This window comes from Eriocheir sinensis, chromosome 34 (genome assembly GCF_024679095.1).
Source record: "Eriocheir sinensis breed Jianghai 21 chromosome 34, ASM2467909v1, whole genome shotgun sequence".
Lineage (NCBI taxonomy): Eukaryota > Metazoa > Arthropoda > Malacostraca > Decapoda > Varunidae > Eriocheir > Eriocheir sinensis.
The window spans coordinates 11,948,037-11,964,027 of record NC_066542.1 but is presented as its reverse complement, the minus strand read 5'-3'; the positions used below and the strand labels follow the sequence as shown (position 1 = coordinate 11,964,027).

General features: G+C 40.9%; 1 protein-coding gene across 19 annotated transcripts in view; it reads right to left on the bottom strand.

Moving 5' to 3' along the window:
- Positions 1-15,991, bottom strand: part of LOC127007085 (protein nervous wreck-like) — a 107,797-nt gene that overhangs the window by 88,912 nt on the left and 2,894 nt on the right. For all 19 annotated transcript variants that reach the window (XM_050877649.1, XM_050877637.1, XM_050877645.1 and 16 more), the window contains exons 2-3: positions 1,245-1,342; positions 166-211 (exon numbers count right to left, since the gene is read on the bottom strand). In XM_050877649.1, the coding sequence (XP_050733606.1) occupies positions 166-211; positions 1,245-1,342 (144 nt within the window). The remainder of the gene's footprint in view (positions 1-165; positions 212-1,244; positions 1,343-15,991) is intronic.

The following is a 15,991-nucleotide window of genomic DNA, read 5'->3' as shown; positions in this document are numbered from 1 at the left end:
ATGACGCACACACACACACACACGCACACACACACACACACACACATACACACGCAAACATTCTTTTTACACTCCTTTCGTGACATCTGACCTGACACTGTGATACGGTCAGCTGATTGATATATACCTCTCTCTCTCTCTCTCTCTCTCTCTCTCTCAACTCACCTCTCCATAACTCTTCTCAATGGACGATCGTTGCTTGGTGAAATTTCTGAAACGGAGGAGGCCATAATTAAAACCTAGAAAGAGCACGTGGAAATACTTTTTGGGGGATACATTTATTTTTTGCCCTTCTTAATAGACATTACTTTATGCATGTTTGTGGGATTATAGCCAGATAGTTAAGGCAAATTTTGAGACACACCCCATCCTTCCAACTTACCGCATTTCATGTAGGCAGTTTTTTTTCCGCAATTTCGCGTCCGAATTGGCGAACTTACCCTACTTAGATGTTTAAATATAACACTCTAAGACGACCTTACTTCTAAAACGATCATTAGAAAACTGATGTAATGGTTTTTGACACGGTTACGACGAAGGGATCCGAGAAGCGTTAAAAATACATAAACATGTTATTGTAGTGTATGTGTCAGAGAGGAAAAAAAAAAAAAAAAAGGAAAAAGGCAGAGAGGGAAATCATTGAAAAAGATGAATTTGTTAGTTGTGAGAGAAAATGGAAGAGCAAAAAAATCGCAGAGAAGAAAATTAAGAGAAAAAAGTTGCTATAGTGTGTGTGTGTGTGTGTGTGGGGGGGAAGAGATGACGAAACTAACAGACAGACGTATAGAGCAGTATAGAGAGAAGCTATATCAGCCCCCCCCCCCCCCACACACAAAAAACAAACAAATTGAAGTGGTGGTGTAGCCTATGTCTGAGAAAATATGAAGAGAAAAAAAGACAGACACAGACAGACAAGGAGAGAGTACGTAAGTGAACAGAGAGAGAGAGAGAGAGAGAGAGAGAGAGAGAGAGAGAGAGAGAGAGAGAGAGAGAGAGAGAGAGAGAGAGAGAGAGAGAGAGAGAGAGAGAGAGAGAGAGAGAGAGAGAGAGAGAGAGAAATCAAAGGTGTAGGGTATGTCTGAGGAAAAGAAATAAGAAAAAGAAAAAAAAAGACAGACAGACAGACAGACGAAGAGGGGCTAAACAAATGTCCAAACACATATCCTTTCAGTGTTCCCCAGGTAACCAAACTACACAGGTGTCCCCTCAGTGTTCCCAGGTGTCCCGTCAGCCTCAAGCCTCACCTGATGTCCTCGAGAAGGTCACACTCCTGCTGGTTCTTGGCGAGGAGCTTCGACACCTGTTCGCTGTGGAGGTTCTTGCACACCTTCAAGTAGTTACCCTGAGGAGGAGACAAGAGGAGGAGTTAGTGGATGACTGGTCGATGAAATGAGGAAGTGAGGGACTGACTGACTGAGGAGAGAAGAGGAAGGACATGAGGAACAAAGGAGAGGATGTGAGAGAAAAAGGAAAATACATAACAGCCTGGCAAGAAAAAACGGTATTAGTTGACTGATCGATTGGCTCACTGACTGACTGATTGATAGACTGAGGTACGTATAAACAAACAAGAGAGCGAGCTATGAAGTTTGACCGATTGACTGGTACATTGATGACCGATTTAACAAAAGAAGACTGATAGACTGAGAGGCGAATTACCAAAAAGACGAGAGCGAGTTACTGAGGGAGTGACTGACTGAATGATTGATTGACATACTAACGAACGAATAAACGGAGTAACGAACGAGTTGTCAGTTAAGAGAGTGATTCATTGACTAATTGACTGACATTAACGAACAAATAAGCTAAAAAAAATAACGAGAAATCTTCAAAGTGCGAGTGAGGACTGACTGACTGGGGAAGTGGTCAACCAACAACAGAACAAACAAACAAACTAACTAACAAATAAATAAATGAAAGAATAGAGGAACAAAACGATATATGCTTCAGTGCCGCGGCTGACTGACCGAAATTAAATGAGATAAAAAAAAGAAGCAAAAATGGAAGAAAGGAAGGGAGGAGAAAGGATAAGGAAGTAGGCGGAGGAAAGGATCAGAGGAAAGAAAAAAGGATATGAAGGAAGGAAAAAAATACAGAAAATATTGGAAGGAAGGAAAAGAAGGAAGGAAAAAAGGAATAGAAGGAAGGAAGGAAGGAAAAGAAGGAAGGAAAAGAAGGGAGGAAGGAAGGAAACGAAGGGAGGATGGAAGGAAAGAGAAAAGGAAGGAAAAAGAAAAGATAAAACGAAAGAAAACGCGAGAAGGAAGAAAGAAGGCAAGGACATCTTTAGAGAGAATTACACAAGAGAAGAAGAGGAGGAGGAGGAGGTGGGAAGAAAGAGTGAGTCAGCCGGTCAGCGAGGCGGTAAGAAGAGAGAGAGAGAGAGAGAGAGAGAGAGAGAGAGAGAGAGAGAGAGAGAGCAGAGTCCCTAGTTTCTTTAGTGGTCAAGAGATGGCGTCTTCCTTCTTCCTGGGATGCGGTCAAGGTTGTTCTTTTTTTTTCTGGAAGTTTTCGTTTACAATACACTGACTCGAACTGAACCCGCGAGTATGTACCTTTACGTTGGATGACTGATGCGTCCTTTTCCTAGGCTTTCCCGTACTATGAGATGTCAGATTTTACCAACTCAAAAACTACCAACATCTTCTAAAGTTTTTCCACTCTCCTGACTTCTTGCGTTCGTATTTTAAGCTTCCCAATACTAAGGGATGTCAGATTTTACCATCTCAGAAGCTACCAACATCTTCTAAGCAGTTTTTCCCCTCTCCTGAATTCCTGCGTCCGTACTCTAAGCTCTCACGCATTAAGAGATGTCAAATATTACCAACTCCAAGTCTAACAGCAGCTTCTAAGGAATGTTTTGCCTTTGTTAAATTCCTGCGTCCATATTCCAAGCTTTCCCGTCATGTCATTTATAACCTACTCAAAACCTAACAGCATCTTCTATATAATTTTTCGCCTTCGTTAATTTCCTACGTCCGTATTACATGCTTTCCCGTGCTAAGAGATGTCAAATATTACCAACTCAAAACCTAACAGCACCTTCTATACAATTTTTCGCCTTCGTTAAATTCCAGAGTCAGTAATACAATTCTTCCCTTTCTAAAAGATGCCGGATATTATGACTCAAAAACCTAACAGAACTTTCTAAACAATTTTTTGCTTGTGTTGAATTCCTGCATCCGCATCACAAGCTTTCCCTTGCTCAGAGATGTCAAATATTAACAACTCAAAAACTAACAGTATATTCTAAACATTTTTTTTTCGCCTTCGCTGAATTCAAGACACTTCACCTCCTATTACTTTCTTTTATTAGTCTATTTGCGCCACATTACTGGTATTAGAGAGCAATTAGTATGATAGATGTAGCCATTGACCCGTAAAAGTGGTTCATGGAAAGCTATTAGGGAGCTGCGTTTGGTATTCTGATATGGATGAAACTGATCTAATAGGAAAGCGCAGGAGGAAAGCTTTCTGGGTCACATAACTATTCAAACAAAGGGAATAACAGTAACGGGGGTAAAAGGAAGATACTAGGAAACTCTTATATCAAATGAGTCCCCTGATAACACAGTGTACCAAGCGTCTTTCTGTATATGGCGCTTGGTACACTATATTAATAAGTGCCTCAAATGTTGGACGGAATGGCAGTGAAAATGAGGCACTAGCATAAATCCGGAACGTGAATGAAGATAAAAAAGAGAATTAGGAGTTTCCAAGCTAACCCATCTGTAGTTTCTTTCCTTGCCCGGTTTTGAATCTTCCTCTAGCTCTCCTTCCTTCCCTCCTTTTTCTTTCTTTCTCATTTCCTCTCTTCCTTTCCTTAAACCATCTCTAGCTCCATTTTTTTTCCATGCTAGCTTCTTGTATCTTTTTTTTTCTTTATCAAATATTCTTCCTTATTTCCCCCATTCTTTCCCCTCTTTCTTTTCCTTAAACCATCTTTAGTTCCATTTTAGCTTCTTGTATCTTCTCTTTTTCTCTTTCCTTCCTTTCTTCCTCATTTCCTCCCTTTCTTTCCTCCTCCCTCCTTCCTTACACACACACACACACACACACACACACAATCACACATTCTCTTCTCAGGGCTCATGCAATACCCAACAAACAGCGCTCGACAAGGTAAGACTCGCCGGGCAGCAGGTTGGTTGGGGTCCTTCCACCACTCGACGGTTGGAAATAGTCAATCATCGGCTCAACTCGAACGCGCAATACAACATTCACCAATTTTTGAGCTCCCGACCACAGCTTTCCGCGCCGGACGAATTCAGAGAGAGTAGTAATGCTCGAACCCAGCCATGCATGTACAGCCGCACCAAAAAAATGTCGGCCACTGTGCGAACGATGACAGAGAAAATGAGTGAAAACTTCAGGGAATGGCCACCACTACCTGTTAATTGATGAATCCCTTATCAAGTTATTTCACCTTTGAGGACTGGAAGTTTTTTTCGGCCTTAAGCTAGGTTAGATTAGGATAGTTTAGGCTGTAGGTTAGGCTGGGATATTTCCGCTGACAAGGTGTGGTTACTGTCTCCCCTAGAGCAAGAGGGATGGGGTGTGTGGTGTGTGAAGGTCCCATCAGTACCCATTAACCCGGTAGCAGCGACGGGCCGAATTTGTGGCTTTACCGTGTAGCAGTGACGGGCCAAATTTGTGCCATGATATAAACCCCCAAAAATCGATGATGCATGAACTGATCACAAATGTTTTGATATATATTATGAAATGGTTTGTGTGAGTGATGATTTTTTCTCATTTTTCTCACTTAGAAAGGCCTTTAAGATACATGATCCCCGCAGCTACCGGGTTAAGTTAGGCTAGGTTAGATTAGGATAGGTTAGGTTAGGTTAGAATAGGATAAGTTTGGTTAGGTTGGGTTAGGTTTGGTTCAGTTTATTGTATGGTAAAAAGGAAAATATATAAGCTTAAGTTTTCATCAGTTTCCATTACTTTACATTCTAGGATACCGTACGATTTATTTGAAAGTTTGTACGATCCTTGGTTTAGACGACTGTAACGTAAAGAAAAACAACACTAGTAGATTAAATTTTCGTCAGTCTCAATATTACTTCAAATTCTAGGATAGTTTATTTTCTGGGGTAACTTAAAAAAAAAAAAAAAACATTATGGCATTGAAAACATCGTAAGCTTTCATCAGTAATACTTCATGGCTAGTTATTGCTTGTTTCCATATTACTTTACATACAGGGATTAACTCTACTCCACAGACTGACTATACGATAAATAACTATACTATAACAGCCATAGCGACGCGGAGAATGGCTAGAGTGAGGCAACAAGTTCGCAGTAAACATGTTTGTCCCTACGGAAGACAGAGAGGCTCGACAGGCATTTGTTTTCCCTAGCACGCCTCTGTAATTGCCGCCGCTGCATTGCCTCTAGCGCCATAAAAAAAAAAAGTCACTCGTAAATTCTTCCTGTAAATTTATCTAGTCGATCAATCTTTACTCGTGGGATTTGCAACGGCTTTCATCCCCCCCCCCCCCTCTCTCTCTCTCTCTCATTATGCGCTCATTTATCAGTATTATCAAAGCCAACAAGACTGAATGATATATAGGTAGTAGTAGTAGTAGAAGTAGTAGTAGTAGTAGTAGTAGTAATAGTAGTAGTAGTAGTAGTCTCAACGGAAGACAGCAAGCAGGCAAGGAATGAAAGATGGAATAGGAAACAAAACAAAAATAAGAAAATAAGAACGCGAATAAATAAGCAAGAAAGGAACGAATGCAGGAAAGAAGAAAGTCAACAAGCAAGAAAAAAGAAAGTGGCGAAAAGGAAAGGAGACGAGGGAACATTCTTGTAAGAGTTACACAATGCCGGGGAAGGAAAGTGCCGGAGGAGGAGGGAAGGAGAGGGACAGAGGGAGAGCGGGGCAAGTGGGAGAGAGGGAAGGGGGGAGGAAGGAGGGAAAGGAGAAAGGGAGGGAGGGAAGAATGGTTGTGGTCATGCAGTCTTCGATCGTTTCACAAGGGACTAGACTCTGTTTACGGTACAAAGGACACGCATGAAAATAGATGGAACTCTGTCTGTTTGTGTCCGTCTGTCTGTCTGTCTGTGTGGATTTATTGCGACAGGTGAGAGGGTTCGATGGTGGGTCCATCTTTGTCTGTCTGTCTGTATGTATGGCTGTATATATCTGACTGTCAGTGCCTATCGGTATGTCTGTGTCTTTGCATGTCTATCTGTCTGTCCTAGTTTGTCTCTCTTGTTTGGATCTCTTGTAAAGGTAGAGATAATATATGATTTATTAACCTGCCCCTTCAAGCCTGTCTGTGTCTGTTTGTCTGCAGTGTGTGTGTGTGTGTAGTGCAGCGACTTGCTTGATGGGCGAGCCTTCCTTAACTCCCTCTTTGGCCGACTGGTTATTGAATGGTTCTCCCGTCTCACTGGTCGTGGGTTCGATCCCCCGGCTCCTGCAAAACCTTTCATTGTCTGGGTTAATTTCTCGTGTGTTTCGTTACACGCAGTGGTCGTGTGGGAGTGTAGTAAAGAGTAAATTCTGGGGTTTCACTGGTGGCAAGGCGGTGGCATACTCTCCTGTGATTCCGTTGCGTCACCCCGAGTGGGTAACAGGTAGAGTGATGGCCCATGCTCTCCGAAGTCCATAGAACATGGGGAAACCTCAACACACAGAAATTAATCTATATAGGAATGGGGAGCCGTGTAGTGCAGCGACTTGCTTGATGGGCGAGCCTCCCATAACTCACTCTGCGAGGGGTGTACCTCTTTGGCCGACTGGTTAAGGCGTGGCTCTCGCGTCTCGCTGGTCGCGGGTTCGATCCCCGTCGCCGGCAAAACCTTTCCTTGTCTGGATTAATTTCTCGTGTGTTTCGTTACACGCGAGGTCGTGTGGAAGTGTAGTAAAGAGAAAATTCTGGGGTTTCATATGTGCGTTTGCCTATCTGAATGTGAGACACGATTTCAGTCTTGCTGCATGAAGGCCCGGCAGAAATGAAGCTAAGAAAAATAAAACGCATCTATTAAGAAGTGATGATGCAAGAGGCAAAAGACTGGCTAACTCTTGCAATACCAGGATGGATAAAAAAAATAAAAAATAAAAAAAAGTGGAAGGGATGAGTGAGTGTTGAAGGCGATATGATGGTATCGACCGAAGAACCCGAGAGAGAAGGGGAAGAATGGATATAAGAAAACCGATAATCAGAGGAACAGTAAACATGAAGTAAGAAAATAAAAATAGGACTAAAAAGCATAAATCTGTGGATAGCCAACTGAAGAAGGAAAATGGGTCAGTGTTACTATTGGGCTGTATAATAATAATAATAAAAAATAAATAAATTGGTGACACGATTAGAGTAGGCTATAGCTTTAATATTATTCTCTGTAAACGAGAGAGAGAGAGAGAGAGAGAGAGAGAGAGAGAGAGAGAGAGAGAGAGCGGAGGAGGGGAGAGGGAGATAGTAGCTTCCAAAGGGGGGACAAAACTCGATTACAACTCCTTCCTCCTCCCCCAATATCCCCACTAAAGACAATTCCATTACTCCGCAACTCTCGTCTACTTCCCGGAAACACACACTTGCCTCCCTCCATTCCCTCCCTCCCTCCCATGACCCTTCTTACATTATCTCTCTTCCCCCGAAAACACACTAACGGGTAACTCGGAAACTCTGACGTCACACCCTTCTAGACCGAGCAAGAAAGACAGTCCACGGGAGGCAAGAGAAAGGAGAGGTCATGTTACGTTACTCTCTCTCCTCCCTTTCCTTCCTCTTCCTTCCCATACCATGAAAGACATACAGTTCAGAGGTTCTTATGAGGGAAGAGAATCCATGGGGGTGTATGCGTGATGGGTTTCAATACTAGTTCACTTTAGTTTGTCTATTTTTAGGTTGATTTTTCTTACTCGAGAAGCGGCTTAATCGGAAATCAATACCCACACATAGTGACTTAAGGTGAGAGAAGAGAAATAATGTAAGTTTTTTTTGTTTTGTTTAGGGGAACTCGGGGGGATGGGAAAGGGCAGTTAGGTTGAATTTGAAGACTCGCGATCTTTCTCCCTTAGTTTGTTTTGAGTTTAATGAAAAATAAATAAATAAGATCAGCTGTCATTCTGTATTGGCTTTTGTATTTGTTTAGTGAAAAGTTGTTTAATCTTCAGACACGCAATCTCTCTCTCTCTCTCTCTCTCTCTCTCTCTCTCTCTCTCTCTCTCTCTCTCTCAGCTCCCACCGTCGGTGGTCCAGTGTAACACGATTGACTCCTTCAAAAACAAGCTCGACCGTCACTTCCTTCAACTTAATATCAAATAGAGTTGAAATGCATCGTTTTGGAGCCTTCTGATTAATGCAGAATCACTTAGGTTTAAGGACAGACCACCTAGCCTGGACCATGGGGTCTGTGTGGTCTGATTTTCTATGTAAATTTATCTATGTAAACCTCTCTCTCTCTCTCTCTCTCTCTCTCTCTCTCTCTCTCTCTCTCTCTCTCTCTCTCTCTCTCCAAAAATTATTATTTCACGCCACTCAACTCCGCCAACTCAATTTCCTCCTTCTCACACACTTCGAGAGAGAGAGAGAGAGAGAGAGAGAGAGATCTACTCTAGTCTGCCGTTCTGTATCCCAAGCAAACACACACACTATCACCAGTACCATCACCATTACCACTATCACCACCATCAACACCACCACCACCACCACCACCACCAAAACGTTACCTAACTTCCTTTAGCATATTTCTTGTTGGAGGAAACCGTGATATGAATGACTTACGAGAGAGAGAGAGAGAGAGAGAGAGAGAGAGAGAGAGAGAGAGAGAGAGTCTTGCCAACCTCTCTTAATAGGCTTTCTTTGGGATAATCTTTGTAGCCTAACACTAAATGGCTTCTAATTCCACAATACTCCTTATTTTTATATAGGGAAGGCAATAACAGGCTGATAGGTATAGGCAAAGATATGAAAATGTTAGATGTGAAAAAAATGTCAAAATGATGTCTCTCTCTCTCTCTCTCTCTCTCTCTCTCTCTCTCTCTCTCTCTCTCTCTCTCTCTCTCTCTCTCTCGTGTAGACTATAAGAGGAAAATGTTAATAAGGTGAAAGAAAAGGGGAGAAAATGATGTTTACTTCTCTCTCTCTCTCTCTCTCTCTCTCTCTCTCTCTCTCTCTCTCTCGTGTAGAATATAAGAGGAAAATGTTAATACGGTGAGCAAAAGGGGAGAAAATGATGTCTCTCTCTCTCTCTCTCTCTCTCTCTCTCTCTCTCATATTGGAGCTGATAAATTAGGTGTTTGATGTTTTTCCCACCTGCCTGTCACCCGGAAGCGCCTCCACCCTCCCTTCCCCTCTCCCTCCCTCCTTACCTGCCCTTCCTTCTTACTCCCTTTCCTTCTTATCTTTTCCATCTCTCCCTCTAATCTTTCCTTACCTTCATCACTCTTCACCCTCACCAGTTATTTGTTTTGTTTCTCCTTTCTTCCCAATCTTTTTCTCCTTCCCTTTTAATTATTTTTTTCATTCTTCTCTTCTGTTCACCTTTCCCTCCTACTATATCCATTCCTTTCCTTCCATTCCTTCCTTCCCTCCATCTTTTCTCATCATTTCCTTCTTTCTTCACTTCTTATATTCTCATCATCCACACCCATTTCTTTCTTTCTTCCTTATTCTTTCTTCATCCCTCCTTAAACCTTCCTTTCCCAATATTTACTCACTCCCTTCTTTCCTTCCCTCCCTCCTCACATTCCCTCTCTTCTTAGTTTTTCATTCTTTCTCTCCTAACTTCTTTCCATCTGTTCTCATCCTTTCCATACTCCGATACTTACTCTCCTTCTCTCCTCCTCTCATTCCCTCTCTTCTAACTTTTTTTATTCTTTCCTCATTCCTTCCTTCTTTCCTACCTTCTCTCCATCTCTCTCCTCATCCTTTTCATCCCCCAATACTTACTCTCCTCTCCCTCCTTTCCTCCTTTCATTCCCTCTCTTCTTACCTTTCCTTCTTCCCTTCTAACGCCTCCCTTTTCATCCTTCTTCCCTTCCTTCCTTCCTTCTTCCCCTCCTGACTCAATCTCCCAATACCTGACTTCTTAATCTCCTCACACAATTGATCTCCCTCCCTCCCTTCCTCCTCCGTCCTTCCCTTCTCTTCCCCTCGTCCCCCTCTTCTTCTTCTCCTGTTACCTGGTTCCTCCCTCTATCTCCCTAAGGTCGTAAGCCAATCCCTCCCTCTCTCCATCATTTTTTAATTAGGGTGTTAAATATAATTTCTTGGAGACGATGAATTTGATATTGAAAAAAAATTCACTTGGATATTTTCCCTTATTATTACTATTATTATTATTATTATTATTATTATTATTATTATTATTGTTAATATTATCATTGTTGTTATTGTTGTAATTTTTGTAGTTCACGTTATTAGGAGAGAGAGAGAGAGAGAGAGAGAGAGAGAGAGAGAGAGAGAGAGAGAGAGAGAGAGAGAGAGAGAGAGAAACCCTACAGGGCAGCACGCAAAATCCGTACATGAAATACGTACACGGCCGAACGAGCGCGCACACATAACTCAATTTGGCAGAATCTGTGTGCGTAACTGGAAGGCATTCATGTATGTTTGTTTGTCTGTGTGTGTGTGTGTGTGTGTGTGTGTGTGTGTGTGTGTGTGTGTGTGTGTGTGTGTGTGTGTGTGTGTGTGTGTGTGTGTGTGTGTGTGTGTGTGTGTGTCGAAGAATGAACGTATCGGAAAAAGAACAAAAGAAAAAAATAATCAAGTTGAATCTCCGGGATTTGAGCGAAAACTTGACAGGAATTTTGCACAGAGAGAGAGAGAGAGAGAGAGAGAGAGAGAGAGAGAGAGAGAGAGAGAGAGACACACACACACACACACACACACACACACACACACACACACACATCTCGGTCAACTGCCATCCCTTTCCTCTTGGACAAAAAGAAAGAAAGAGGAGGAGGAAGAGGAAGAAGAGGAGGAAGAGGAGGAGGGCTCGTGGCGTGGATACAGAGAAAGGAAAGGAAGGGCGGTCATCTTTAAAGGGACTGATCTAGGAACCGTCACCCACCCACACCCACACAGAAACACACGCACACGCCCCCCCCCCCCCCCACACACACACACTGTAACCTCCGAGACGTATAATTAATTAGGGCTTATTAACTGTCAATCGTGGAGGTACAGTTTGGCTTTGTGCCGGAAAGGGTTCAACAAAAGCAATACTGAGAGAGAGAGAGAGAGAGAGAGAGAGAGAGAGAGAGAGAGAGAGAGAGAGAGAGAGAGGCAAAGAAGTACATATGCTGTTCATCAATTCGGAATAAAGAACATATGCCTGGGTTTCTCTACAATAAATATAGGAGATCAAAGAGAGAAATAGCATCCCAAAAAATGGATGCTCGTTTTTCATACTAGGAGCCAATGAAGAGTAAACAGTAGCTAGTATGTTCAATTCATACTAGAGAACATACGGAGAAAGCTATGCAATAATAAATAGTTAAATAGTACGTTCAGTTCAAACTAGGAATATATAGACCTGAGCAAAAGTAAATAGAAGGCTAGTATGTTCAGTTCAAGCTATTAATATATAAAAAGACCTGTGCAAAAGTAAATAGTAGGCTAGTATGTTCAGTTCAAACTAGGAATATATAAAAAAGACCTGTGCAAAAGTAAATAGTAGGCTAGTATGTTCAGTTCAAGCTAGGAATATCTATGAAGAGGACAAAAGGAAAAGCCAATATATAGTAGTGTATGTATGAATATGTCCAATTCAGACCAACAATCCTATGTGCGTGACCAAATCTGCAGTGGAGAGACGCTATTGAAGCTGACCTAAGGGTTTGAAAGGGTTGGAGGAGGAGGAGGATATTGTGTTTGACCGAGGGGATTGGAAACGACTCATCCGAAACAGCGGCCTTATATAAAAAATGGGAAAAGGTGTAGAAGAAAAAAGGCAACAATAATGATAATAATAACAGCAAAAACAACAGTACTACTACTACTAATAATAATAATACTGTAAGTGTCATTTCAAGAGGAGAGTGCCCAGACACCTCTCCTCCCAAAATTGACCTCTGTTTTGGCCACTCTCTAAGCTCGTTTTTATTGTGGTAGTGATTAGCGGGCTTTTTTTTTTCTCTTTATTATTTTTTTTCCTAGAGCTGCTTCATTTACTGTAAAAGAAGAAACGTATATTCATGTGCCTACTTTTCTACACGTTTTTTTTTTTTTTTTTATCTTTCTTTACCTTTCCACCCACCAATTTGCCTATAAACTGGCCCGCTCGTATAACAATTGCCTACTTCCCTACCTATTTTTCTCTCTCTCTCTCTCCATTTATCGTTCTGTCTGTGTCTTTTTAACCACCTATCCTCCTCTCTCTCTCTCTCTCTCTCTCTCTGCCAGTGTTACCAACCCCCCTGCATGCAAGGCGTTATGTTTTATCTGTCCATGGCCCGTGTCGATATATTGGGGAGCAGTCACACGAAAAATAGAATAGAGCTCCTCACGCGATTATTGCTGCCTCGCTTAAACTTTGTCCATTTTTCATACTGTATTCCATTCTAATGTTCTTGTGGCCTCTTTCTGCCTATCTTTCTTGGTTTGGTATTAGTTTTCTTCCTTTTGGTCTTGTCCTAGCGATATGACTATGACGTTTGGCTGGTGCTCATACTAATGCTGAGGGAATTGAATGTATGCGTGGTTGTATATGTGGTGATGTCGTGAAAAGAAAGAATAAAGGTAAAAAACGAAAAGAAAGATGAAGAAAGAGAGGTCCATGCTAATAATGTAGAGGTTAAACGAAGGTGTGGTTGTAGAAATAGCGTGGATGCCTTCAAAACAAATATAAAAAGGTAATAATAACAAAGAAAAAAAACAAGAGAAAGAAAGAAAAGGAAAGGAAGAGGAAAAATAGAAGAAATAAAGAAAAAAAAGGAAAAAGTACGTTCAGAATTTAACGATGGTGGCTGTATAAATGTGGCTGCCGTAAAAAAGAAAAATAAGAAGAGGAAGAAGGAAAAAAGAAAAAGAAAAGGGCAAAAATAAATAAAAGGAAAGCATAACTACGCTAACAATTTGACAACGAAAAAAAAAAACCTTATAACCCACAATCGACTGCTGGCAAAGATAACAAAAAGCCCTCCTCCTACACACATGCTCCCAGGTTCGATTCCTCCGAGTGTGTTTAAGCTTCGTGGAACTACACAGTCTCTTGAATTGATTGACAGAACACACATTTTCAACCGCTAGTTCTTTTAAATTCACATAGATCTCGCGGGACTTTTAAATAATGTACCCTTTGATAAATGAATTGACCGCGTAACGATTAATTGAAATACCCCTTCAAACTATTTCAAACAAACTCCATTTAGCAGACTCTCGTTTTAATACATATATGTGCAACGGAAAAAAGATATATAATAGTTATTTAAAAGTATAGATATGGTACGTTATGACAGGCTATACAAAGTTTTAATTACTTTCTCTATTCGCTTTATCTATCTATTTGTCTATCTATATTTTTATCTCCATCTATCTATCTCTAACCTTAAACGTGGAAAGTTCAGCCGTGCAAGAAATTTCAGTCGACATAAAAGAAGGAAATGAAAATAAAAATGAGTCCCGGTTGGTTGTGACTTCTGACTTTAAGGGCGGGTGAAAAGTAAAATATCAAGACTGACATTCCGAGAGAGCATACCTAACGAATATAAAATGAAGGCAAAGATAAAAAAGGCATCACTACCAGAATTAACAGAAGCAGTGGTGGTGGTAGCAGAGGTGGTGGTAATAGTAGTAGTAGACTAGTAGTAATAGTAATAGTAGTAGCAGTAGTAGTAGAAGTAGTAGTAGTAGTAGTAATAGTAGTAGTATCCTAGTCGTAGTTATAATTATAGTTGATGCTGCAGAAAATGAGGACGATAAAAGAGGAGAAAAAGAAGAAAGAGAAGATGTATATAGAGGAAGAAAAGAAGAAGAAGAAGAAGAAGAAGAAGAAGAAAAAGAAAAAAGAAGAAAAAGTTGTTGCAATGATGATGATGATGATAGGCTAATAATAATAATAATAATAATAATAATAATAATAATAATAATAATAATAATAATATATAATAATAAAAAGTGGAGCAACAAGAGCAATTATAATAACATCCGGTAATCCAATTCTGCCCACGGCCAGCTCAATACGGGCTGAATAGCGATTACAAACTAAAGCTTATTTTTGTCCATCATGAATTAATATCCAAAATTGCCCGACAATACTTCCAAACCAGGCTGCTGCACGTGACCCCCACCACCACCACCATCATCATTCATATGTAGTACCACCGCAATTAATCCTAAACATGTCAGAGTTCAAACCAATGACAATATATTATAAAAAAAAGCCCAACAACAACAGTAATGTCACCACCACCACCACCACCACACAGAAATGAAGCGAAGTATATTGCCTCATCAACACTATAGGCTACAACACACACACACACACACACACACACACACACACCGTAAAAAATATATATATTACGGCCACAACGTAGGAACTTGACATTTATTTAGAATGACGAACTTGGAATGAAATTAGAATGAAGAAGAGGAGGATAAAGGAGAAGAGTAGCAGGAACAAGAACAGGAAGAAGAAGAAGAAGAAGAAATAAAGGGGAATAACAAAAAAAGAGTATAAGAATATGAACAGAAAGAACAAAAAAAAGAACAAAAATAAGAAAACAAGAACAAGATAATGAAAAAGTAGAAACAGAAGATGATAAAGGAGGAGGAGGAGGAGGAGGAAGACGAGGAGGAGGAGATAAGAGAAGGGTTATATGGTCCGGGCAGCTCCGCAGAATTAAGGACACACACACGGCTACCACGGCTGATAATTAATTGGATGGTCACAAAATTGCAAACGTTTCTATGAGGAGGATGGAATTCGCTCGCACCCTACCATGCTACACCGCCTGACAATATAATGAACACCCATAGCCATTTAGTAACGATAATAGTAACAATAAGCGGGTTACGAGAGAGAGAGAGAGAGAGAGAGAGAGAGGAGGTGGGCCGGTGATTTCCTCCTCGTATTACCAACGTGAAATGTGATTCAACTAGGACAGTAATCATGCAATGGAACACTCCTGACACTGATTCTCTCTCTCTCTCTCTCTCTCTCTCTCTCTCTCTCTCTCTCTCTCTCTCTCTCTCTCTCTCTCTCTCTCTCCTCCTCCTCTTTCTCCTCCTCCAAAAGGCAACCATAAGATGCGGTAATGAAGGTTCTAATCTCTCTCTCTCTCTCTCTCTCTCTCTCTCTCTCTCTCTCTCTCTCTCACACACACACACACACACACACAAATTAAAAAACAGGCAATACACTTCGCATGAAAAGAAAGAAAAACGTAAAAAGTATATAGTGACAGTCTCTCTCTCTCTCTCTCTCTCTCTCTCTCTCTCTCTCTCTCTCTCTCTCTCTCTCTCTCTCTCTCTCTCTTGCCACGCCCACACTATCTGGCTCAGCTGACCGACTATAGCTTCCCTCCTTCCCTCTCTTCCTCTCTCCTCCCCCACTCCTTCCCTCAACACTGCTCTTCCTATCGATTTTCAACACACCAGAACGTGATTTGAAACTGTCATATCATTATTATTATTATTATTATTATTATTATTATTATTATTATTATCATTATTACCACATTGAGTGCAGTAGTAAGGTTTTAGAAATATCACGGGCATTATAACAGCAGTAGCAGCAACACGAGCAATAGTAGTAGTAATAGTAGTAGTAGTAGTAAGTGGTGGTTGTACAGAAGCTGTAAGTTCGTAACAGATGTAGATAATAGTTATAACAGTAATAAAAAAGAATGGGTGTTGTGGTGATGGTAGTAGTAGTAGTAGTAGTAGTAGTAGTAGTAGTGAAGTAGTAAAGTAATAGTAGTAGTAGTAGTAGTAGTAGTAGTGAAGTAGTAGAAGTAATAGTAGTAGTAGTAGTAGTAGTGGTGAAGTCGTAGTAGTAGTAGTAGTAGTAGTAGTAGTAG